This window comes from Mauremys reevesii, linkage group 13 (assembly GCF_016161935.1).
Source record: "Mauremys reevesii isolate NIE-2019 linkage group 13, ASM1616193v1, whole genome shotgun sequence".
Lineage (NCBI taxonomy): Eukaryota > Metazoa > Chordata > Testudines > Geoemydidae > Mauremys > Mauremys reevesii.
The window spans coordinates 12,789,525-12,811,259 of NC_052635.1; the positions used below are offsets into that span (position 1 = coordinate 12,789,525).

General features: G+C 56.8%; 1 protein-coding gene across 1 annotated transcript; it reads left to right on the top strand.

The window, feature by feature from the left end:
* On the top strand, window positions 1-7,300 carry LOC120380043 (ribonuclease-like). The gene is made up of 3 exons (XM_039497546.1): window positions 1-36; window positions 4,169-4,240; window positions 6,801-7,300. The coding sequence occupies exons 1-3, from the start codon at window positions 1-3 to the stop codon at window positions 7,263-7,265; spliced, it is 573 nt and encodes a 190-aa protein (XP_039353480.1). The 3' UTR covers window positions 7,266-7,300.
* The last annotated feature ends 14,435 nt before the right edge of the window (window positions 7,301-21,735 follow it).

The following is a 21,735-nucleotide window of genomic DNA, read 5'->3' on the forward strand; positions in this document are numbered from 1 at the left end:
ATGGTGGGACATCTGACAGATACTACCACTGTGACAGTAAGGCAGGCTTCCACTTCACCACCTGCCGGGTGGTGCCCGGCTCCCACCCGAGGCGCTTTACGTACCGAGGCAGAGCCCACACCAACAGGATCCGCCTGACCTGCAGCCAGGGAAGGCACATGCGCCTTGACAGAGTCCTGTAGGGCCCAGGTGCTGGCCAAGGGCAGGGGGTCCCCTGCTCCTCCTTTCATTCCTGGACAGCCCTCTGTTGCTGGGGGCTCTCCTGTCCTATCCCTGCCCCTCCTGGACAGCACCCATGATAAGTCTCCACAGGAACATTCAGCATTTCCCCTTATCCCACAGGCCGGCAGCTTGGGGCCTGCGGGAGGGTTTCCCACAGTGGGTGCCCAGTTCCCATCCACATGAGTGAAAATCTGGGCACCCAGCCCCCACGACTGGCACCGAGACTCTCAGCTTGAGCCAACCGCCTGCCTTGCTGGGTGTCCATTATACAGTACAGCCACCCCTTCCCATCCCACGTCCATTGGGTATCGGGGGCAGGTTGCGGGGAGAAGATTGTCCCAGACGGGGCCCTGGAAGCTGTCCCTGAGTTTGTTTCCTTGCTGCTTCTTGCAATAAAACACTTTCCTGCCAGTGCAGAACCAGTCGGTGTGTTTAGGGGGCTGGGGGCATTTTAGGGCTCTCAGTGGGGCCTGTTTGCCTTGCTGAGCCTGATGCTGAGCTGTGGGGTGAGGAGTGACAAGGAAAAACTCCAGGAAGAAACAAAACCCGCAGGGGGAGGGGTGCCCTGTTTAGAGCACAGACAACAGGGTCAGGGGGTGTCACGGGGGGACTGAGACACACCCTGATCCTTGCCCGAGGAGACAAACCTCAGCTTGGCCTGTCTCTGGAAGGAGGGTCCCAGCCAGCCTGGCTGGACAGCGCTGCAAAGGCTGTGGGTGAGCAAACTTCATTAGCCAGGAACGTGTCCTCTTAGCTCGCTCTGGGCTCTCCCAGGCGGGCTCTGGGCTTAGTTCCCATGTAGCCATTTGTTTCCAGTACTTTTCCTTGCGACTCCACCAAGCGCTGATAAATAAACTTCCCCTGGATTTCAGTGTAGCCCACGCTGGCGCTGTGCATCCAGGGGGTGTGAACGGAGAAGGGCCTGAGGAGCTGGGGGCCCTGTCCCTCTGCTGGCAGTGGGTCTGTGAATGCCGTGTGTGCTGTGGAGCCCAGGCTGGGCACCGCAGGGGGACGCTCGGGGGTTGGCATGTGCCTGGTGCTCCAGAAGAACGGCCATCCCGGGTGAGACCAACGGGTCAGTGGCCTGTCTCTGACAGTGGCCGGTGCCAGATGGTTCAGGGGGAATGAACAGACCAGGGCAATTATTGAGTGATCCATCCCCTGCCAGCCAGGCCTGTCTTCTGGCTTCTGCCCACCCGCGAATGGACAGTGCCACCCGCGTACACTGAGAGGGGCGGGTTTGTGTCGCCCGTGGCCAGTGGAGTCGGGGAGCTGCCCCCAGCTTGCATAGACCCTCCCCTAAGGGTAGAGGATGGCTCACAGCCCTGGGCACTCTGGTGTGGGGCAAAGTGAGAACAGTGGTGCAGGCAGCATCTGGCATGAGTAGGGAATGGGGGACCCTGGTATGGAGAGAGGGCACTGGGGGGCACGTGGAGGCCCTGGCAGGGAGGAGATTGTGGGGAGATGCGAGGATCTCTGGCGGGTAAGGGCCCCGGGGTTGTGAAAACTTCCTCTGCGTGTACAGGGTTTTCCCAGCCATCACATGACAGCTGCCTGCCCCAGACCACAGGGAGCAAGAGGGGATCGTGTCCGACACCTGCGACATCCCAACCACCAACCGACACCCGGCGAGCCAGAGGGGCTTTGGCAGCGTGGGACGGGCACTCGGGCGTCGCTCCCTGCTCAGGACGGGTGGGGCCAGTCCAGGCTGACAAGCCTGTGAGCACTGGGAGACACTGCAGGGGGAATGAGACAGGAGCCGGCACAGAGTTGGCCTGGCAGGGCCCCCACAGCTGGTGCTAGTGGAGAGGGGTGGCTGGGAACCGGTCCTGGAGCCAGCCCCTCCCCGGTTGTTATCTGTGGGGTCTGGGTTGTTCGGGGGGAAAAGACAGAGAAGAAACAGTGTCAGACTGGACCGTGTATCCAGCCAGCCTGGCCTGCCCCGAATCCCCCTGGGCCCAGCCGGCCTGGCCTGCCCCGAATCCCCCTGGGCCCAGCCGGCCTGGCCTGCCCCGAATCCCCCTGGGCCCAGCCGGCCTGGCCTGCCCCGAATCCCCCTGGGCCCAGCCGGCCTGGCCTCCTCTACTCCAACAGGACACATCAGGGGATCAGACGGTGACACATTCAGCTGGTGAGAAAGGCCCAGATCAGCCAGACACAGGGACAAATGCACCCCGGGCCCAGAGTGACACAAACATACTGACTCGGACACACAGACACACAAGCACACGTGCATACTGGGGTTGCCAAATTTCTACTTGCACAAAATTGAACACCCTTTCCTTGCCCCCTGCCCTGCCCCCGCTCACTCCATCACCCCTCCCAGCCCATTGTCTCGCTCTCCCCACCCTCACTCACTCGCTCATTTTCACTGGGCTGGCTCAGGGGGGCTGGGGTGCAGGAGGGGGTGAGGGCTGGGGTTGCGGACTCTGGGGTGAGGCCAGAAATGAGGGGTTCAGGGTGCAGGAGGGGGCTCCAGGCTGGGGCAGGGGGTTGGGGTGCGGGGTGGTGAGGATCTAGCTGGGGGTGTGGGCTCTGATGTGGGGCTGGGGATCAGGGATTTAGGGTACAGGAGGGGGATCAGGGATGGGGCAGGGGTTGGGGAGTGGGGGTGTGTGTGTGAGGGCTCCAGCTGGGGGTGCAGACTCTGGGTTGGGGCTGGGGATGAGGGGTTTGGGGTGTAGGAGGGGTCTCTGGGCTGGGACTGAGGGGTTCAGGGGGCAGGAGGAGGATCAGGGCTGGGGCAGGAGGTTGGGGCATGGGGAGGGTGAGGGCTCCAGCTGGGGGTAAGGGCTCTGGGGTGGGGCTGGGGTTGAGGGGCTTGGGGTGCAGGAGGGTGCTCCAGGCTGGGACGGAGGAGTTTGGGGGGGATCAGGGCTGGGGCAGGGGGTTGGGGTGCAGGAGGGCATCAGGGGTGCAGGCTTCGGGTGGTGCTTACCTCAAGGAGCTCCCAGAAGCAGCAGCATGTCTCCACTTCGGCTCCTATTTGGAGGCATAGTCAGGTGGCTCTGTGTGCTGTCCTGTCTGCAGGCGCCACCCCCGCATCTCCCATTGGCCGTGGTTTCTGGCCAATATAAACTGAGGAGGCGGTGCTTGGGGCAGGGACAGCATGCGGAGCTCCCTGACTGCCACTAAGCGTAGGAGCCGGAGGGGGGACATGCCGGCTGCTTCCAGGGAGCCGCGCGGTGGGGAGGCTAGCAGGGAGACTGCCAGCCCTGCTGCGCGGTGCCACCAACCAGACAGTCAACGGCCCGGTCAACAGACATCTGGTCACCCTAATACACACACACACACAGACACACACTCCTGGTCATATACACTCTGGCTCCATCTCTCTCTCTTGCTCGCTCTCTCACATACGCACTGCAGGGCTGGGACACACACCCATGAGAGACAACCGCACCCCTCCAGCCCTTGCCCTTCCACCAGGCCCTGGGGCTCGGGTGGCACCAGGAGGGCAGTACTGGCTCCTACTGGCTCTGCTGGGCATGGGCGTCTCTAGCAGCCATGCCTGCCCTTCCCCTGGCTGGGAACCTGGGCAGGGACTGACTGGGGCAGAGGGTTGTGGTTACGGGGTACCCAGGGCATCAGTAAGGGAGTAGATTCACTGGGGCACCAGGGCTGTGCAGTTAGAGGGTCTGGGAGCCAGGACTTATGTGTTCTATCCCTGGCTCTGGGAGGGGAGTGGGGTCTAGTGGTAAGAGCAGGGGGGACTGGGAGCCAGGACTTCTGGGTTCCATTTCCATTCTTGGAGAAACCTTGGGTTGAGGATCACAGGGGCAGGAGCATCAGGTACTGGGGCTGGTGGGTTCTGAGTGTCAGAGGACCTTGCCCTGTGCCACTTCCCCCATAACTCCCTGCCCCAGTGAGCATCTCTGGGCCCTTCAGTGGGAGGAGCTGCCCCACCCCAACTGCCCAGTCAGGCTCTATATAAGGACACCCGAAGGGGAAGGAGACTCAGGGACTCTCAGCTCTGCCAGCAGCTGGATCCATCTCTGATGGGAGCCCCAGGACTCGGGTGAGCTGAGAACAGACCCTCCCCAGGGGGAAATGCAGAGTGAGGGTATGACGGGATCCCCCTGGGGTGCAACCTGGGACCGAGATGCAGCCTGGAACTGTGCCCCCTAACTCTCCCCAGCCTGGGCTGTCTCTCACAATGCTGTGCTAGTGACCAGCAGCAACCCCTCCAGGTGCTGTGATCACTCAGCACAACTGCATGTGGAGCTCCACACCCAGCTGGATTGCATGAATGCTCCCAGAGCCGCTCATGAGTCACACAGAGAAAGGCACCAGCCAGATCCCCCCAGCTCCCAGCACTATACCCCAGGAATATACAGTCTTGCCAGAGCCGCCTGGGGGAGCGGGGGGGAAGTGGGGCAATTTGCCCCGGGCCCCCCAGGAGAGTTTTTTTGGGGCCCCTGGAGTGGGGTCCTTCACTCGCTCTGGGGCCTCCATAAAATTCTCGCGGGGCCCGGGCCCCCGGAGCTTCTTCCGCTCTGGTTCTTCGGCGGCAATTTGGCGGGGGGGGGCGCCGCCGAAGATCCCAGGGCCCCTGAATCCTCTGGGCGGCCCTGCGTCTTGCACTGTTCAAGATGGGCAGTGCAAATTTATTAATTGGTTCACCACTTCAACAATGGAAAGTGGACATACACCAAACCTAAGCAGGTTTGCCCCACACTTCATACAAACTCACGGGTAAAGATAATTAAACAAATGTATTGACTGTAAAAGGTAGATTTTAAGTGATGTTAAGTGACAGGCAAAAAGTCAGAATTAGTTACCAAAAGAAATACAATATAAGCACGCAGTTTAAACTCTCAACCCTACTAGACTGGGCAGCAACTAGATTAAGCAGTTTTGCTTACCCCACTGGATGTTGCAGTCCTTCATATATAGGTTTGTTCCTTAAACCTGGGCCAATCTCCTGTGTCGGAGTCTTTTCTTCTCACTGTCTTGGCTGCTTGTAGCATAAGTGGGGGCAGGAGAAGGGCCCAGTATGTGTCCACTCCATCTGTTTTATACCCCCAGTCCATGTGCTTGGGCAGCATGTCTGGGGGCATTGCTGAGTCTCTCCAGGCAAGCTTAAGCAATTCCCCTGGTGGGGTCTCGTGCAGGTGAGCCATTGCATTGTAGCTCCCTTGCTGGACAATGGCTGTTGATGGGTTGTTTGACACCCAGCCCGGGTGTTGGTTACTTTCCATGCTGTCGTCTCTGGGGAGCTGATGTCTGGCCGAGTCCCAAACTTACAGCATGTTTTAGTGACCACCAGACTATACTCCATACAGGGGGGAGGGTAGCTCAGTGCTTTGAGCATTGGCCTGCTAAACCCAGGGCTGTGAATTCAATCCTTGAGGGGGCCACTTAAGGATCTGGGGTAAAATCAGTACTTGGTCCAGCTAATGAGCAGCAGACTGGGCTCAATAACCTTTCAAGGTCCCTTCCAGCTCTATGAGATTGGTACATCTCCATATATTTATTTTTATTAACACAATTCTCATAACTTCATTGTATTAATGATACACATATATGGATAGAGAAACAACTTTCAGCAGATCATAACCTTTCCCCTGATACCTTACAAGGCCTGCTCTATTTGTGCAATCATGATTATCTGAAAATGAGGAACATGGTGGTTCCAGTATGCTCCCCCAAGGCATAGAATGTCACAGGGTCACTGCAGATTGATCCCAGCGGGCTGGGAGCAAAATCCAGCTTGGGCCCCATCACATTCAGGGGGCGACTCTGGATTGACCCTGGGGACTGAGTTCAGAAACCTGGCAAGACAGTGAAAGGAACATGGGGGGACACTGGGAGTCAGGACTCCTGGGTTCTTGCCCTGGCTCTGGGAGGGGAGTGGGGTCTAGTGGTTTGAACAGGGGGCTGGGGGGCAGGGCAATGCACACATTACAGACATAGTGGTAACACTAATGGTTCAGTTCCTGGCTGGCTGCTCTTCTAGGCGTTTATCTCCACAGGGTTTAGGAGTCCTGGGTTCATTCCCTGTTGCTTAGGATGCAGATTTCCAAGGGCCCCCCCTGGAGTGTCCAGGCCAAACCGTGGGGTGTCCATGGGAGTTGGGCCCCCAGAGGGAGCTGAAAACTTCAATGTAAACTTCTCTCTGCTCAGCTTCCCCATCTGTAAAGGGGGGAGAAGAACCCTTCCCTGCTCCCTGCACAGCGTGAGCTCTGCCTGCATTTCACTCTGTGTCTGCGACACTCCGAGCAGAAAGGGGCCCTGCTCTCAGTCGGGCTCTGTGCAGTGCCCGGAACAATGGGGCCGTGACATTGGTCATGGTCTGTGCAGTGCCCAGCACAACGGGGGCCTGATCTCAGTTGGGGTCTGGGCAGCGCCCAGCACAATTGGACTCTGATATCGGTTGGGGTCTGGGCAGCGCCTGGCACAATGAGGGCCCTGATTTCAGTCAGGGTAGTACAGGGGCCTGATTTGAGACTGGGTAATGAGCATTTAGGGGTAGATGGGCCTGGCAGGGGGAGAGGTTTGGGCTCAGGAGGTTCCATGGAGGAGGCAGATCCCCACCCCGCACAGTCTCCATCCATCTCCCCGACTCCCCCCTGCAGGTGGATCCAGTGACAGACGCGACCATGGCCCTGAGGGGACCCTGCCCTTTGCTCTTCCTGACCCTCATCCTGCTGGTAACCTGCCTGGCCCAGATCATCAGACCACCCGACAGCTACCAAAACTTTGTGAGTGAACACGTTGATTTCCCCAAGACCCGACCCCCCAAGGGCCAGAGCTACTGTGACCACATCATGCGGCTCATGAGCCAGAACATGGCTGCCTGCAAACTCACCCACACCTTCATCCACGCCCCCGCCAGCCAGCTCCGGACCATCTGCACTACCAGAGGGAGATGCAACCTATACAATGAATGTGACAGCAACGTAGCCTACGCCGTCACCACCTGCTGGCTGAACAGACCCCCCAGCCCACCAAGCTGTGTCTACAGGGGAGTACCCCAGACCCGCAGGATCCGCGTGGCCTGTATCTGGGGGCTGCCCGTGCGCTTCCTCAGAGTCGTGTAGAACCCAGGTGCTGGCCATGGGCTGGGCGGTGGGGGGTCCCCTACTCCCCCTTTTTCTCCTGTCATTGGGGGCTCTCCTGCCCCATCCCTGCCCCTCCGCGACAGCACCTGCCATGCGTCTCCACAAGGACATTCAGCATCTCCCCTTATCCCACAGGCCGGCAGCTTGGGGCCTTCCGGGGTGTGGTGGGGGGTTCCCATATTGTGTGCCCATCCGCACGATTGAAAATCCGGGCACCCAGCCCCCCTGGCTGGCACTGAAACCCTCAGCCTGAGCCCAGCACCCACCTCACTGGATGCCCATTACACAATACTGTTAGCCAAAAGGGCTCGTTTCCCCCTGGAGCTTACCTAATTACACCAAGGAGGCACGGAGACAGGAAGACAAGTACCACACCCTTTATTGATCGGTCAGCTGAGCGGGTGTTCCTCTCGGCTAGTGCCAGAGAAAGAGACACACCTTTCATGGCCAAGCGGCCTACCTTTATAGCCGGTAACAAACAACTTAGCCTACGTTTGTCTACATCATTTGGTTGACCTATAGACCCTGTACATGTATCTATTAGGGGATAATTGGGTACGCAGGATACATATATCATTTTGTGGGGGCTACAAGAGACATACAGCTGTTGAGGATACATTTGTCATTCTGAAGGGGACACAAGATACATCCGTTGACCCTTTGTACTAGATACTTTGGATGCATACATGTGAACGCAGCTGCATACACTTGGGGAGCCAACATATACTTGGGGAGCCAAACAAAACTGATAAACGAAATAGCTGACTTAGGTAGATACACGGCCTTCAGTCTAATGAGTTCTGTAAGCTTTCCAACACAGTTTGGACAAGCATAACATAACTTTGGTTTACTCAGGCCTAATACGGAAAGGCTTCATTAGCACTATGATTTTCCAACAATACAGCTGCCCCTTCTACCCCGCATCCATTCGGTATTGGGGGCATGTTGTGGGGAGAAGATTGTCCCAGGCGGGGCCCTGGAAGCTGTCACTGAGATTGTTTCCTTGCTGCTTCTTGCAATAAAACACTTTCCTGCCAGTGCAGAACCAGTCGGTGTGTTTGGGAGGCTGGGGGCATTTTAGGGCTCTCAGTGGGGCCTGTTTGCCTTGCTGAGCCTGATGCTGAGCTGTGGGGTGTGAAGTGAAGGAAAAGGTCCAGAAAGAAACAAAACCCGCAGGGGGAGGGGTGCCCTGTTTAGGGTACGGACAATGCGGATTGGGGTGTCACAGGGGGACTGAGACACACCCTGATCCTTCCCCAATGAGACAAAGCTCAGCTTGGCCTGTCTCTGGAAGGAGGGTCCCAGCCAGCCTGGCTGGGCATCACTGCAAAGGCTGTGGGTGGGAAACTTCCTTAGCCAGGAACGTGTCCTCTTTGCTCGCTCTCAGCTCTCCCAGGTGGGCTCTGCACCCAGTGGGCATCCAGCCATGACATTTCCCATCGCCTCCCCCAGCTCTTCTGTGCCTTGGGTAGAAAATTTTCCTGCCTAAAGTCAGACACTCCCCAGCCCCGTCCCTTCGCCGACTTCCCCGACCTCAGCCCACGAGCCCCAGGGTTGTGAAAGCTTCCCCTGTGTGTGTGTGGAGGATCTTCCCAACCGTCACGGTGATAGGCCTCTGCCCCAGACCACAAGGGGCCAGAGGGGATTGTGTCCGATGCCTGCGACATCCCAACCACCAACCGACACCCGGCGAGCCAGCGGGGCTGAGCAGCGCAGGATGGGCCCTTGGGCCTCGTTCCCTGCCAGGGATGGGCTGGGGCCAGTCTAGGCTGACGGGGTCATGGGCAGCCCCATTAGGGCCAGATCTGGGCCTGCCCCGGAACTGTGGGGGTGTCAAAGCCCTGTGCCCATGAGCACCGGGAGACACTGCAGGGGGGATGGAACAGGAGCCAGCACAGAGGGGCCTGGCAGAGCCCCATAGCCGGTGCCAGTGGAGAGGGGTGGCTGGCAACTAGACCTGGAGCCAGCCCCTCCCCAGTCGTTATCTGCAGGGTCCAGGCTGGTCAGGGACAGAGAAGAAACAGAGCATCAGACTGGACAGTGTATCCAGCCAGCCCGGCCTGTCCCAGATCCCCCTGGGCCCAGCCAGCCCCAGATCCCCCTGTGCCTGGCCCGCCCCACACCCCCTAGACCCAGCCAGCCCAGCCAGCCCAGGATCCTCCTGGGCCCAGCCATACTTGGCCTCCCCTGGGCCCAGCCTGCTCTGGATCCTGCTGGGCCCAGCTAGCCCGGACTGCCCCAGATCTCCCCTAGGCCCAGCTAGCCCGGACTGTCCCGGATCCTCTCGGCCCAGTGAAGCCAGCCTGCCCCGGATCCCCCTGGACCCAGCCAGCTCCAGATCCCTCCTTGGCCTAGGCAGCCCAACCTGTCTCAGATCCCCCTGGGCCCAGCCAGCCCGTCCTCTACCGGATCCCCCTGGGCCCAGCCAGCCTGGCCTCACCTAATGCAACGGGACACATCAGGGGATCAGATGGTGACAACGTCCGCAGGTAAGAAAGCCTCAGATCAGCCAGACACAGGGACAAATGCACCTTCAGGCATAATGTGAAGTTCTATAAGGACATCCAAAGGCAAAAGAGACTCAGGGACTCTAAGCTATGCCGGCAGCTGGCTCTGTATCTGACGGGAGCCCCAGGACTTGGGTAAGCTGAGAACAGACCCAGGCAGGGGGAAAATGCAGAGGGGCTGGGAGCAGAATCTGACCCTGACCCCATTGCACTCAGGGGTGACTCCAGACTGACCCCGGGGAAGCTGAGATCACAATCTTGGTAGGAGAGTGAAAGGAACATGGCGGAGGAGCACATCTGGAGTCAGGACTCCTGGGTTCTATCCCAGGCGTTGGCGGAGGAGTGGGGTCAAGGGATTAGCGCAGGGCTGGGAGTCAGGACCATGGACACATTACAGACATAGCAGTAACACTGGCAGTCCAGTTCCTGGCCAGCTGCTTTGCTAGGCGTTTGCTGTGAGAGGTCTCCATGGGATCTAGGAGCCCTGGGCTTCCGTCCCTGTTTCTTAGGATGTGGATTTCCCAGCCCCGCCCCATCCAGGATTCTGCAGGTCAAACCCTGGGGTGTGTCCATGGGAGTTGGGCACCCCAGATAGAGCCAAAGACCCCAACTGGAACTTTTCTCTGCTAAATTTCCCCAACTGTAATGGGGAGAAGAACCTTTTCCTTCCCTGCTTCCCGCGCAGTGTGAGCTCTGCCTGCATTTCACTCTGTGCTTGTTCAGATGTTCTGCGTAAATCAATTCTGTTTTGTGTGTGAATACGGACCGTGTGTGTCAGAAGATAAGTGTAAAGCCCATCACCGGACCGGACCAGATGTTCTAGGGAGGAACCGAGGACAGACAAAGGGCGCCAGAAGATTACAACACGGCCCTATTGAAATGTCAGAAGGGGGCAGATTGATGACTCTAAAAATGAGACAGGCACCTACCAATGGGGACAAAACAGCTGTAATCAAACCCAGCCTGAAATACTCCCTGAGAGAGAGAATGAAAAACAAAATAAAGGGTATAAAAAACAATTAAAAAAACCCCAAGCACTCGTCAAACAACAATTGATTACAGCATAACGGTGCAAAACTCATTGGTCCCAATGAAGAAAAATCACTATATAACCAGGGGGCCTTGCCATGAAACTTTGGGTTCGTCCTGCCAAGACTTCCCCGAACCATCGTGTCACGACCAACAGAACCCGGCTCCTCCCTACCCATGATCAACCTAGCTGGCCACTAGGCTGATCCAGACTCTGAACTGGTAACTATAACATTGACTGGTGGGACAGTGTGTATGTGTGTGTGATTGAATGCATATGCTAATTGTTGTATCTTCAATAAACGGGGTGTATTGCCTTTTTCCCCTAAAAAAGCTCGCGTGTGCTTCTTAGAAGCATAACATTTTTGGTGGAGAATTGCAAAAGGGGGAAGACATGCCCTGTGATTGTTGAACACACTGCTAAATATTGCTAAAAGGTATTCCAGACGTATCAAGTGATCGATCATTCCGGCATGCACACCCCCGGTTGTAGAAGTGCCAGGCAACAGGGGGAGAATTAGAGTCCTCGCTCCAACCCATCTCTCGGGAAAAACTATAAACTGTTTGTACAAACTGTCTTGGTAGTGGAACAAAGCTTGTGTCCATGGAAGGAATGGCTCAATGAGGAAAGCAAGATCAGGCCCAGACAAGCAGGCAGGCAACAGATAAAGAGATTGGAAAACAGGTTGGGAACCCTGAGGGCATAGTGGCAAGAGTAAGGGAAGCAGTAAGTACAGGCATAGGGCATTCAGATCCCTGAAACAATATTTAAAATGGTAAAATCTAAGTTGATAAAGGTGTCATTTAAAAAAATTAGCATGTAATTAAAAAAAAAGTAAGAAATTAACTCTGCAAAGGCTAAAGGGAATTAAGCAGTTAAACACTGTAAAAATGTTAAGAAAAAAGTGTTATAGAAAGAAAATTCTTGGTTCTTCTTCGAGTGATTGCTCATATCCATTCCAGTTAGGTGTGTGCGCGCCGCGTGCACGTTCGTCGGAAGATTTTTACCCTAGCAACCCCAGTGGGTCAGCTGAGCGCCCCCTGGAGTGGCGCCATAATGGCACCGCATATATACCTCAGCCGACCCACCCGACCCTCAGTTCATAGAATCATAGAATCTCAGGGTTGGAAGGGACCTCAGGAGGTCATCTAGTCCAACCCCCTGCTCAAAGCAGGACCAAACCCAACTAAATCATCCCAGCCAGGGCTTTGTCAAGCCTGACCTTAAAAACCTCTAAGGAAGGAGATTCCACCACCTCCCTAGGTAACCCATTCCAGTGCTTCACCACCCTACTAGTGAAAAAGTTTTTCCTAATATCCAACCTAAACCTCCCCCTCTGCAACTTGAGACCATTACTCCTTGTTCTGTCATCTTCTACCACTGAGAACAGTCTAGATCCATCCTCTTTGGAACCCCCTTTCAGGTAGTTGAAAGCAGCTATCAAATCCCCCCTCATTCTTCTCTTCTGCAGGCTAAACAATCCCAGTTCCCTCAGCCTCTCCTCATAAGTCATGGTAAGTTCCTTCTTACCACCCTTGTCGGTCGTTGGAACAGTGGAGTGCAGCTTGTCTGACCTCCGCTTCCCTAGCTTCCTCATAGTTTTTCTCTGTAAAGTTTGTACATAGTTAATATCTTAGCTTAGGTTTTCTTGTTTTTGATAGTTTCAATCAGTTTAGTGTTAGATAGTTAGCGGGTTCGGGGGTTAGCCCCACCCGCACCCGGGACCGGAGCGTATGCCCGGCTCCCCGGGTTTCAAGCCGTGCTCGGCCTGCCGCAAGCCTATGCCTACAGGAGATCCTCATAGCTCCTGTTTGAAGTGCTTAGGAGAGTCGCACTTATCTACTAAGTGCCCAATTTGCAAGGCTTTCAAGCCTCGCACAAAGAGGGAAAGAGACATTAGGCTGAAACAGCTCCTAATGGAGGCAGCCTTAACCCCTCTGGCCACGGCACCGCCCGCTGTCCCTCTGGACTCTCGCAGCACCGCCACGGCACCGGGACACTCTGCTGTGCCACCGAAAGCGCCATCGGCACCGAAGCCGGCCCAAGGACACTCACTCTCGCCAAAGGCGAGGAAGGTGAAGGCCGCTGCTTCTTCGGCACCGACACCTGCGCCGAAGCAAAAGAGTGCGTCCTGCCCGGACCGCCCGGCACCGAAACCTGCCGCAGCACCGGTCCCTCCGCCGCAGATGCTTCTGCCGGCACCGGTGACTCCGGCCCCTCAGAGGCCGTTGAGCCCGGCACCTGTGGCCTCCCCAGCTCCGGCCGCGGTAGAGATGCCACTGCCGTCCACTCCGGAGACCTTCGAGGCGGTGCGGGACCTCATTGCTCTCACAAACTCGGCTGTGCCACCGCCCCCGGCACCGCCGGTGCGGGCGTCCCGTTCCATGGGCAAGCCGTCCATGCTCAAGCCTCCTGTCGGCACCGAGCCTGACCGGCACCGATCCCGTTCCCGCTCTCACCAGCACTGTCGCTCTTGACGCCGCTCTCCATCTAGGCGCCGATCGCAACGCCGCTCGCAGTCCCGGCACCGCTCCACTACACGGCACCGGTCAGAGTCGCGGCACCGGTCATACTCCCGCTCCCCGACTCGTCATTCCCGGCACCGCTCAACATCTCGGCACCGATTCGGCCGCCGCTATTCGCGAAGCCGCTCCCGGCACCGAACATGGAGATCCCGGTCGACCTCCCGGCACCTGGCCGGTTGCAGGTCCCGGTCTCGCTCCCCTTCTCACTATCGAGATGCTTCACGGCACCGGTCTCCGCAAAGGCGGGAACTACGATCCGTCGGCACCTCGGCGCAAGGGTTATCCGCTCCACACTGGCCCTCCCGACATGCCTCGGCCTCTTCACACGCCGAGAGTTATTATGTCGACGAGTATGACCCTCAGGTCCCGGCGGGCGTTTTTCACCAGTCCCATCAAGCGGACCAGGACCCTCATCACTGGGGTTACTGGACCCCTTGGGCCTACCACCAAGCCCAAGGCGCTCCTCTGCCTACCGTGCGCACCGTGACAAACGAGGCACGCGCCCCGGAGGCCACAATAACCCGCCCACCGGATGACACGGAGGTCCCATCGTGTGCGGAGGAAGGCAATCAGCCAGCCCAAGAACCCCTAGAGCAGGAGCCTCCCCAGGCCCCAGACGCGGACCAGGACACCATCCTGCCCGGGATTTCTTCCTCCTCCTCTTCTCTGGACGAGGCGGTGGCGGGGTCATCGTCCGCAGGTCCCCCACCTATTGACTTACGGGCACACCAAGAGCTCCTCTGCAGGGTAGCTCTGTGAATGGACTTACAGGCGGAGGAGGTATCGGAAGTGGACGATCCGATAGTAACCATCTTGTCAGCGGACGCCCCTACCCACATAGCCTTGCCCTTCATTAAGACTATCCAAGCCACTGCGAATACCCTATGGCAGACTCCGTCCTCTATCGTGCCCACAGCGAGGGGTGTGGAGCGCAAGTACATGGTCCCTTCCAAGGGATATGAATATTTGTATGTGCATCCGTCCCCATCGTCGTTAGTGGTGCAGTCGGTGAACGATAAGGAGCGTCACGGCCAGCAAGGCCCCACTCCTAAATCAAAGGACGCTAGGCGAATGGACTTGCTTGGCTGCAAGGTCTACTCCGCTGGTGCCTTGCAGATCCGAGTGGCTAACCAGCAGGCCTTGCTAAGCCGCTACGCACATGACACTTGGGCTGAGGTGGAAAAGTACAAAGAGCTCCTACCTCAAGATTCCCGTCAGGAGTTCGCGGCCTTCGTAGAGGAGGGTAAAAAGGTTGCGCGCACCTCGTTGCAAGCCTCCTTGGACGCAGCTGACTCGGGGGCGGGTACTATAGCCTCGAGCATTACCATGCGCCGGATATCATGGCTGCAGAGTTCAACGCTCCCACCTGAAGTACAGTACACCATTCAGGACCTTCCCTTTGATTCCAAGGCCCTCTTCTCTGAAAAGACGGACTCCCAACTTCAAAACCTCAAGGACAACAGGGTCATCATCCGTACTCTGGGGATGCATACCCCTGCTACCCAGAGGTGTCCGTTCCATTCCCAGCTTAACCGGCCCTACTATATGCCTCGCTACAGACAGGACTCTGGTCGGCGACGAGGTCGCGGTGGACGTGGGCGGCAGCCTGGCAACCAATCGTCCCAGGGCAGAACCCCCTCTAAACCGCCAGGGCCTAAGCCATCCTTTTGAAGATGCGCCCGGGGACGGCATACCAGAGCTCTCTTCAGCTCCCTCCCTGCCTTTTTCCAACCGCCTTTCCTATTTCCTCCCAGCGTGGGCCTGGCTGACCACCGATGCCTGGGTCCTACGCACCGTGCAGGGGCGGCTCTAGGCACCAGCAAAACAAGCTGGTGCCTAGGGCGGCAAAATCTAGGGGGCGTCCCCTGCGGCCGGGGGGGGGTGAGGCTGGGCCAGCGGACCTGCCGCAGTCATGCCTGCGGGAGGTCCACCGGAGCCCCGGGAGGACTGGACCTGCCGCAGGGATGACTGCGGAGGGGGCGCTCGTCCCGCGGCTCGGCTGGACCTCCCGCAGGTATGACTGCGGCAGCTCAAGCGGAGCCGCCGGACCGCGAACCGTCCGCAGCCGCGGGAGGTCCAGCCGAGCCACGCGGGACCAGCGGTCCCTCTGCAGTCATGCCCGCGGGAGGTCCACTGCTCCCGCGGCTCCGGGGCGCCTCCCGCGCATGACTGCTTGGGGCGGCCAAAAACGTAGAGCCGCCCCTGGCACCGTGGAACGCAGTTACCAACTGCAGTTCGTTTCACCCCCTCCTTCCCACCCCCCTTCCCAGTCCCTCTTCAGGGACCCCTCTCACGAGCAACTCCTCTTACAAGAGGTGCATTCGCTCCTAGCCATCGGAGCGGTCGAGAACGTTCCGGAGACGGAGAGGGGCAAGGGGTTTTACTCCCGTTATTTTTTGATCCCCAAGTCCAAAGGGGGCCCCCGTCCCATCCTCGACCTGCGAGACCTCAACTCATACATGCTGAAGTTGAAGTTCCGCATGGTATCCCTCGGGACCATTATCCCCACTCTGGAACAGGGAGACTGGTATGCCGCCCTCGATATGAAGGACGCTTATTTCCATATCGCCATCTTTCCACCGCACAGACGCTTCCTCCGATTTACAATCGCACACCTTCACTTCCAGTTTGCGGTCCTCCCCTTCAGCCTCTCTATGGCCCCAAGGGTGTTCACGAAGTGCATGGCCGTTGTCGCCGCCCACCTCCGTCGGCGCGGCATCTGCGTTTTCCCATACCTGGACGACTGGCTCATCAGACAGGACACAGTCCAGCAGCAGGTCACAGTAATCAAAGACTTATTCACACGCCTGGGCCTAGTTCTCAACATAGGAAAATCCACCCTGGTACCAGCTCAGAGGTTGGATTTTATTGGCGCGACCCTGGACTCATCTCTAGCCAAGGCCTACCTTCCACAGCTACGGTTCCAGGCCCTTACGCAGCTAATCCGCGCCCTTCAGGCCTCTCGTATGACCTCGGCCCGTGCTTGTCTCCGACTTCTCGGTCACATGGCGGCTTGCACGCATGTCACTCCGTTTGCCAGGCTCCGCCTCCGCCCATTTCAGCTGTGGCTCCACTCCAGATACCGTCCGCACAGGGACCCTCTGGATACCCTACTCACCATTCCAGCGGGTGTCCTTCAATCTCTGGATTGGTGGCTGACCCCTTCTCGCGTATGCGCGGGGGTACCATTCCAGGCTCCTCAGCCTTCCCTTTCCCTGACAACGGACGCTTCGTCCCTCGGATGGGGAGCCCATCTCGGCGCTCTTCGTACTCAAGGCCTTTGGTCGGTGCAGGAGTTGAATATGCACATCAATGTCAGGGAGCTCCGGGCAGTGCGCCTGGCATGCCAGGCGTTCCGAACTCGCCTCCACGGCCGTTGTGTCTCAGTCTTTACAGACAACACAACGGCCATGTACTATATCAACAAGCAAGGTGGTACCCGCTCTCCCCCCTGTGGGAATTCTGCATAGCCCACTCGATCCATCTAGTGGCGTCGTACCTTCCCGGTGTCAAGAACACCATTGCGGATCGCCTGAGCAGGTCCTTTCTCTGCCACGAGTGGTCACTGAGAGCAGACATCGCTCATGCCATTTTCCAACAGTGGGGATTTCCCCATGTAGACCTGTTTGCATCCTGATCGAACCGCAAATGCCAGGAGTTTTGCTCCTTTCAAGGCCTGGCACCGGGCTCTCTGTCGGACGCATTTCTCCTTCCATGGACTCGTCATCTGTTCTACGCCTTTCCTCCGTTTCCCCTCATACACAAGGTCCTGCTGAAGCTCCGACGGGACAAGACACGTCTCATCTTAATTGCGCCAGCGTGGCCCAGGCAACACTGGTTCACCATGCTGCTCCGTCTGTCGGTAGCCAGCCCAATTCCTCTACCGCTTCACCCGGATCTTATAACACAAGATCACGGCACTCTCCATCACCCAGACCTGACGGCCCTCCACCTCACGGCGTGGCTCCTGAGTGGCTAGACCAGTCGGAATTGCGCTGCTCTGCTCCCGTGCAGCACGTTTTATTGAGCAGCAGAAAGCCTTCCACTCGCTCTACCTACGTGGCCAAGTGGAAGCGCTTCGCTTGCTGGGCTCAAGCGCGCGACGCTATTCCTTCAGAGCTTCCGCTTCCAATGGTCCTTGACTATCTCTGGTCGCTAAAACAGCAAGGGCTTGCACTGTCCTCCATCAAGGTGCACTTAGTGGCTATCTCCGCTTTCCACCCCGGTGAGGGAGGGTATATGGTGTTCTCTCACCCGCTGACTACTCGTTTCAGAAAGGGCCTTGATCGTCTCTACCCCCAGGTGCGCCACCTGATTCCCACCTGGGACCTCAATCTCATCCTCAGCAAGCTCATGTCCCCACCATTTGAGCCACTGGCCACCTGTTCCTTACTGTACCTGTCCTGGAAGACGGTTTTTCTAGTGGCTATCACATCAGCCAGGCGGGTCTCCGAGCTCAAAGCGCTCATGGTGGACCCACCGTACACCGTTTTTCATAAGGACAAGGTGCAGCTACGTCCTCATCCTGCATTTCTCCCAAAGGTGGTGTCCGCATTCCACAATAACCAGGACATCTTCCTTCCAGTTTTCTTTCCGAAACCTCACGCTTCCTTGAGAGAGCAACGACTTCATTCCCTTGACGTCCGCAGGGCGTTGGATTTCTATATTGATCGGACGAGGCCGTTCCGCAAATCCCCGCAGCTGTTTGTGGCAATTGCTGACCGGATGCGAGGTCTTCCTGTCTCATCGCAGCGAATCTCCTCGTGGCTCACAGAGTGCATACGCACCTGTTATAACTTGGCTAATGTCCCCTTGGGCCATCTCACCGCCCACTCTACCAGAGCCCAGGCGTCCTCCGCTGCCTTTCTGGCACAAGTACCTATCCAAGAAATATGCCGAGCGGCGACCTGGTCTTCGATTCATACTTTTGCCTCTCACTATGCTCTGGTCCAACAATCGAGAGATGACGCAGGTGCAAAAAAAAAAAAAGCAATGTTAAAAACACTGAGCCATAAGGTGGCTCCGTGTAATCAAACTGTCACTTTAATAAGGGTACATGAAAACTCTGTGAGCACAAAAAAATATATATTTACACTGTATGTAAAATTAATATGGCTAATATAATGCTATACAAGGTAAACTATTAAAAAATGTGCATTTTTCCCGGGACGTGTGCAGTATATATTGCCTGCTCCCAAAATTGGCCATACAATCCTTTTAGCTATCCCAAATTATAAAACAATAAGCTAAACAAATTATTAAATACCCCAAAATATACGAAATGAAGCCCTCAAAAATAATTGTGCTTGTCCCTACCTGTCACCACAAAAACCACAAGTAGCAAAAACACATCATTAAAAAGATATATATAAAACGCACTAAAAAATGTAACACATGTTTTGTATAACAAACAATGCGTATGTGTTATATGCCCGAGCTGCTCTGAGAGAGACCCATGGCGGCAGTCGGGAGAGAATTGTCACAGCTCTGAAAGTCCTGGCTCTCAGGTCTTTGCAGCTAGTGGGCACCATCTAAGAGCCAAGTAGCCTTGAACAAGGGATGGGGGGACCCCGGCTGGGATTCACGAGCCCTGGATTTGAGTCCTGGCTCCATCACTGGCCTCTTGTAGGCAGCTTCAGTTTTGTTTGCTTAGTTCCCGCCCTGTAAAGCGACATCCACCTTCTTTGTACAAAGCCTTGGAGCCTATGGGAGAGAAGAGCCTTGTCTGAACTCCTCTTTGGTGTGTTTCCTACCGTTCCTCTCTACCAGCTAAACTGGGGAATAACCCTGCCTGGATTATACCAAGCCCCTTCTCCCATGCGCTCCCACTCACTTGTCCTGGTGCCTCTGTTTCCCCTGGAGAATCTATCCAGCTATCTGCAGAGCTGGCCTTCCCCGGCTGCATGGGAGTCAATAGAAGAGGGAACCGGTGGCAGAGAAATATCTGACGTTAAGTATTTCATAATCCAGGCCCACAAGAAGTGGCGACACCCCATTGAAAGGGGAAGCTTTGCCCTGACCAACGGCAGGGTGGTTGGGACATACTTTGCTCGCACTTATCACAATGACCTGCCCCTCACTGTGCACAAGAGGCCCCATCCCAGCGCCCTCCGGGGTTCAGGGGGGCCAGTGAGTAGCACTGGGTGGCGTCCTGGTGCTGGGTCAGGATGTCACTTCCGCATGGCACCACGGGAGACAGATTTCCCCAATTCAGGGATGCAGCTCGGGCAGCAGAATTAACCCACAATGCCAGGGGAGAGTTAATGAGCAGGAGTGGCTGGGTGCTTGGTAGAAAAATGCACAAACAGCGGCACAGAAGAGGGATCAGCACCTCTTCCTGAGTCACCCATCCTGCTTTCTTCCCCAGGATGCTGGGGCATCTGGGGCAGCTCTGATTCCAAGGGTGGAATGCCCCCTACTGCGTCCCCTCTCACCCTCTGCCAAAGTGCACCCCTGAGGGTTACTGATCCAAATTTAGGGTCATTTGAACCAGGGGTTCCTGAGATACAGGCTGTCCAGAAAACAATACCAGCTTTTCTCACAGGTGATGTATTTTTGCAATTTATTCCTTTTTTGCCCAGACCTGGGGGATGGAACCACGGCTCTGGTGCTGGTGCAGCGGTGTCGCTCCTTTGAGGAATACCCGCAGTGAGTGCATGGCACCCCCCGCAGCTCTTTGGAGGAGCAGGAATCAAAACATAACTCGTGTCAGAGTTTGGTTCTCAGGGGAGGCAGGTCCCTTAACAAGTCACGTCCTGCTCGTCAGCGGTGCCAGTTTTGCTGCAAGCGGTGTTCCGGAAGGGCGCCATATACTGCTGGGCCGCTGGAATGCTGCATTCATGTCAGTTTTTTGTCAGTGAATATTTATCAGCTTCCCTGGCAGCTGCATTACCCCGCACAGAGTGAGAGGTTGAACTCTAGAGGGGTGTCGGCGTCCCCAGGAGCATCTCCTCCAAGGGCCATGTCGATGATTAACTGATTGACACCGATCACCCGGACCCAACTGGGGAGTCCAACCCCGACCTCCAGGGCAGAGAAGAGTTTGGCTTTAGAAAACCTGAGCTCCACTTTGCTGCATAGATTCCAGGGCCAGACAGGACCTTGCAATCATCTGGTCCGACCTCCTGCAGAGCACAGGCCGGCGAGCTGCCCCAAATTGCTTCCTGTTTGAACTGGGGCAGAGCTTTTCGAAAACCAGCTGCCAGGGACGGAGCTGCCACCTCAGCCCTTGGAAAGTGTATCCCTGGAGCTAAGTGTCGCCAAGTTGCCTGTGGTCTACCAGAAGTTGCCAGGACCCGTTAGGTTTTAGGCTGGACTATTCAAAGTAGACCGACACTCCTGTATAATTCTCCTGTCCAAGGGCCTATCCAGTGTCTTTTGTATGCCCCCGTAAGCAGCCCGGAACCCTGTACTCCCTGCCCCCCACAAAGAGGCGGTGCGCCTGGTACGTGGGTTCTCTACAACAAGAAGAGTCCTTTGCCGAGATCTTCTGGAATCCCAAGAGCAGCTGCTTGAACTCTTCTCTTTGCTGATCGTTTCCCAGGGCATCTGCCCTCTGAACCATGGGACAATGCGGAACTATTCTGTAATGTGTTTGTGAGGCCTGGTTGTGCCTTAGTTTCCCCTATGTGCTGTTATACCGTGAGTGGAAGGGGACTGCTGGCTCTCTGGGCAGGCTGAGACACATATGTGTGGGTGTCCCCATGCCATCTGGCCCTTAGTCTCCATCTCAGTGGGGCGTCTGAGAAGACAACACTGAGGAGATTGACACCTAGCACCCAAGGACCCCGAGGAGCATGGACTCCCCACCTCTCCGCAAGGAAGCTGAACAACCCCCAGGCTGGAGATCAAAGGACTGGGAGGCGTGAGGTGGGAGGTGAGAACTGGGGGCTGGGAGGAGTCGGGGCTCTCACCTGGAGTCTGACCAAGGGGGTCAGACAGAGCTTGAACCAGAGGGTTCCCTACAGCTTGACAGGGCTCTGGGCTACCCAGCATGGTCTACACTAAGGCCGCCCTAGGCTGTGTCCAGGTGACTCATGAACCTGACCGTTCTGACAGCGCCGTGTGAGCATCGCTGCAAATGCTTGACGAGGCGTGTTCATCCTGGCAGCGCGGCCAAGTCTCAATCGGGGGCTGTCTCCATTGGACTCGCTGGGCAGAGCACATGGGGTGCAGTGAGGGGCTGCAGGCCCAGAGGCCCAGTCTAAGGAGATGGTGAAGCCATGTGGATTACCCTGGAGGAAGAGCGAGACCCTGTGGGGGTCTGGCACCCTGTCCGAGTTCTCCTAGAGACTGTTCCAAAGCAGGGGGCATAGCTCCCATCCTGTGGGTCCAGGACAAACCTATTCCCCTACTTGAGTAGTTGAGGAGTAGCCACATCTCTTTCC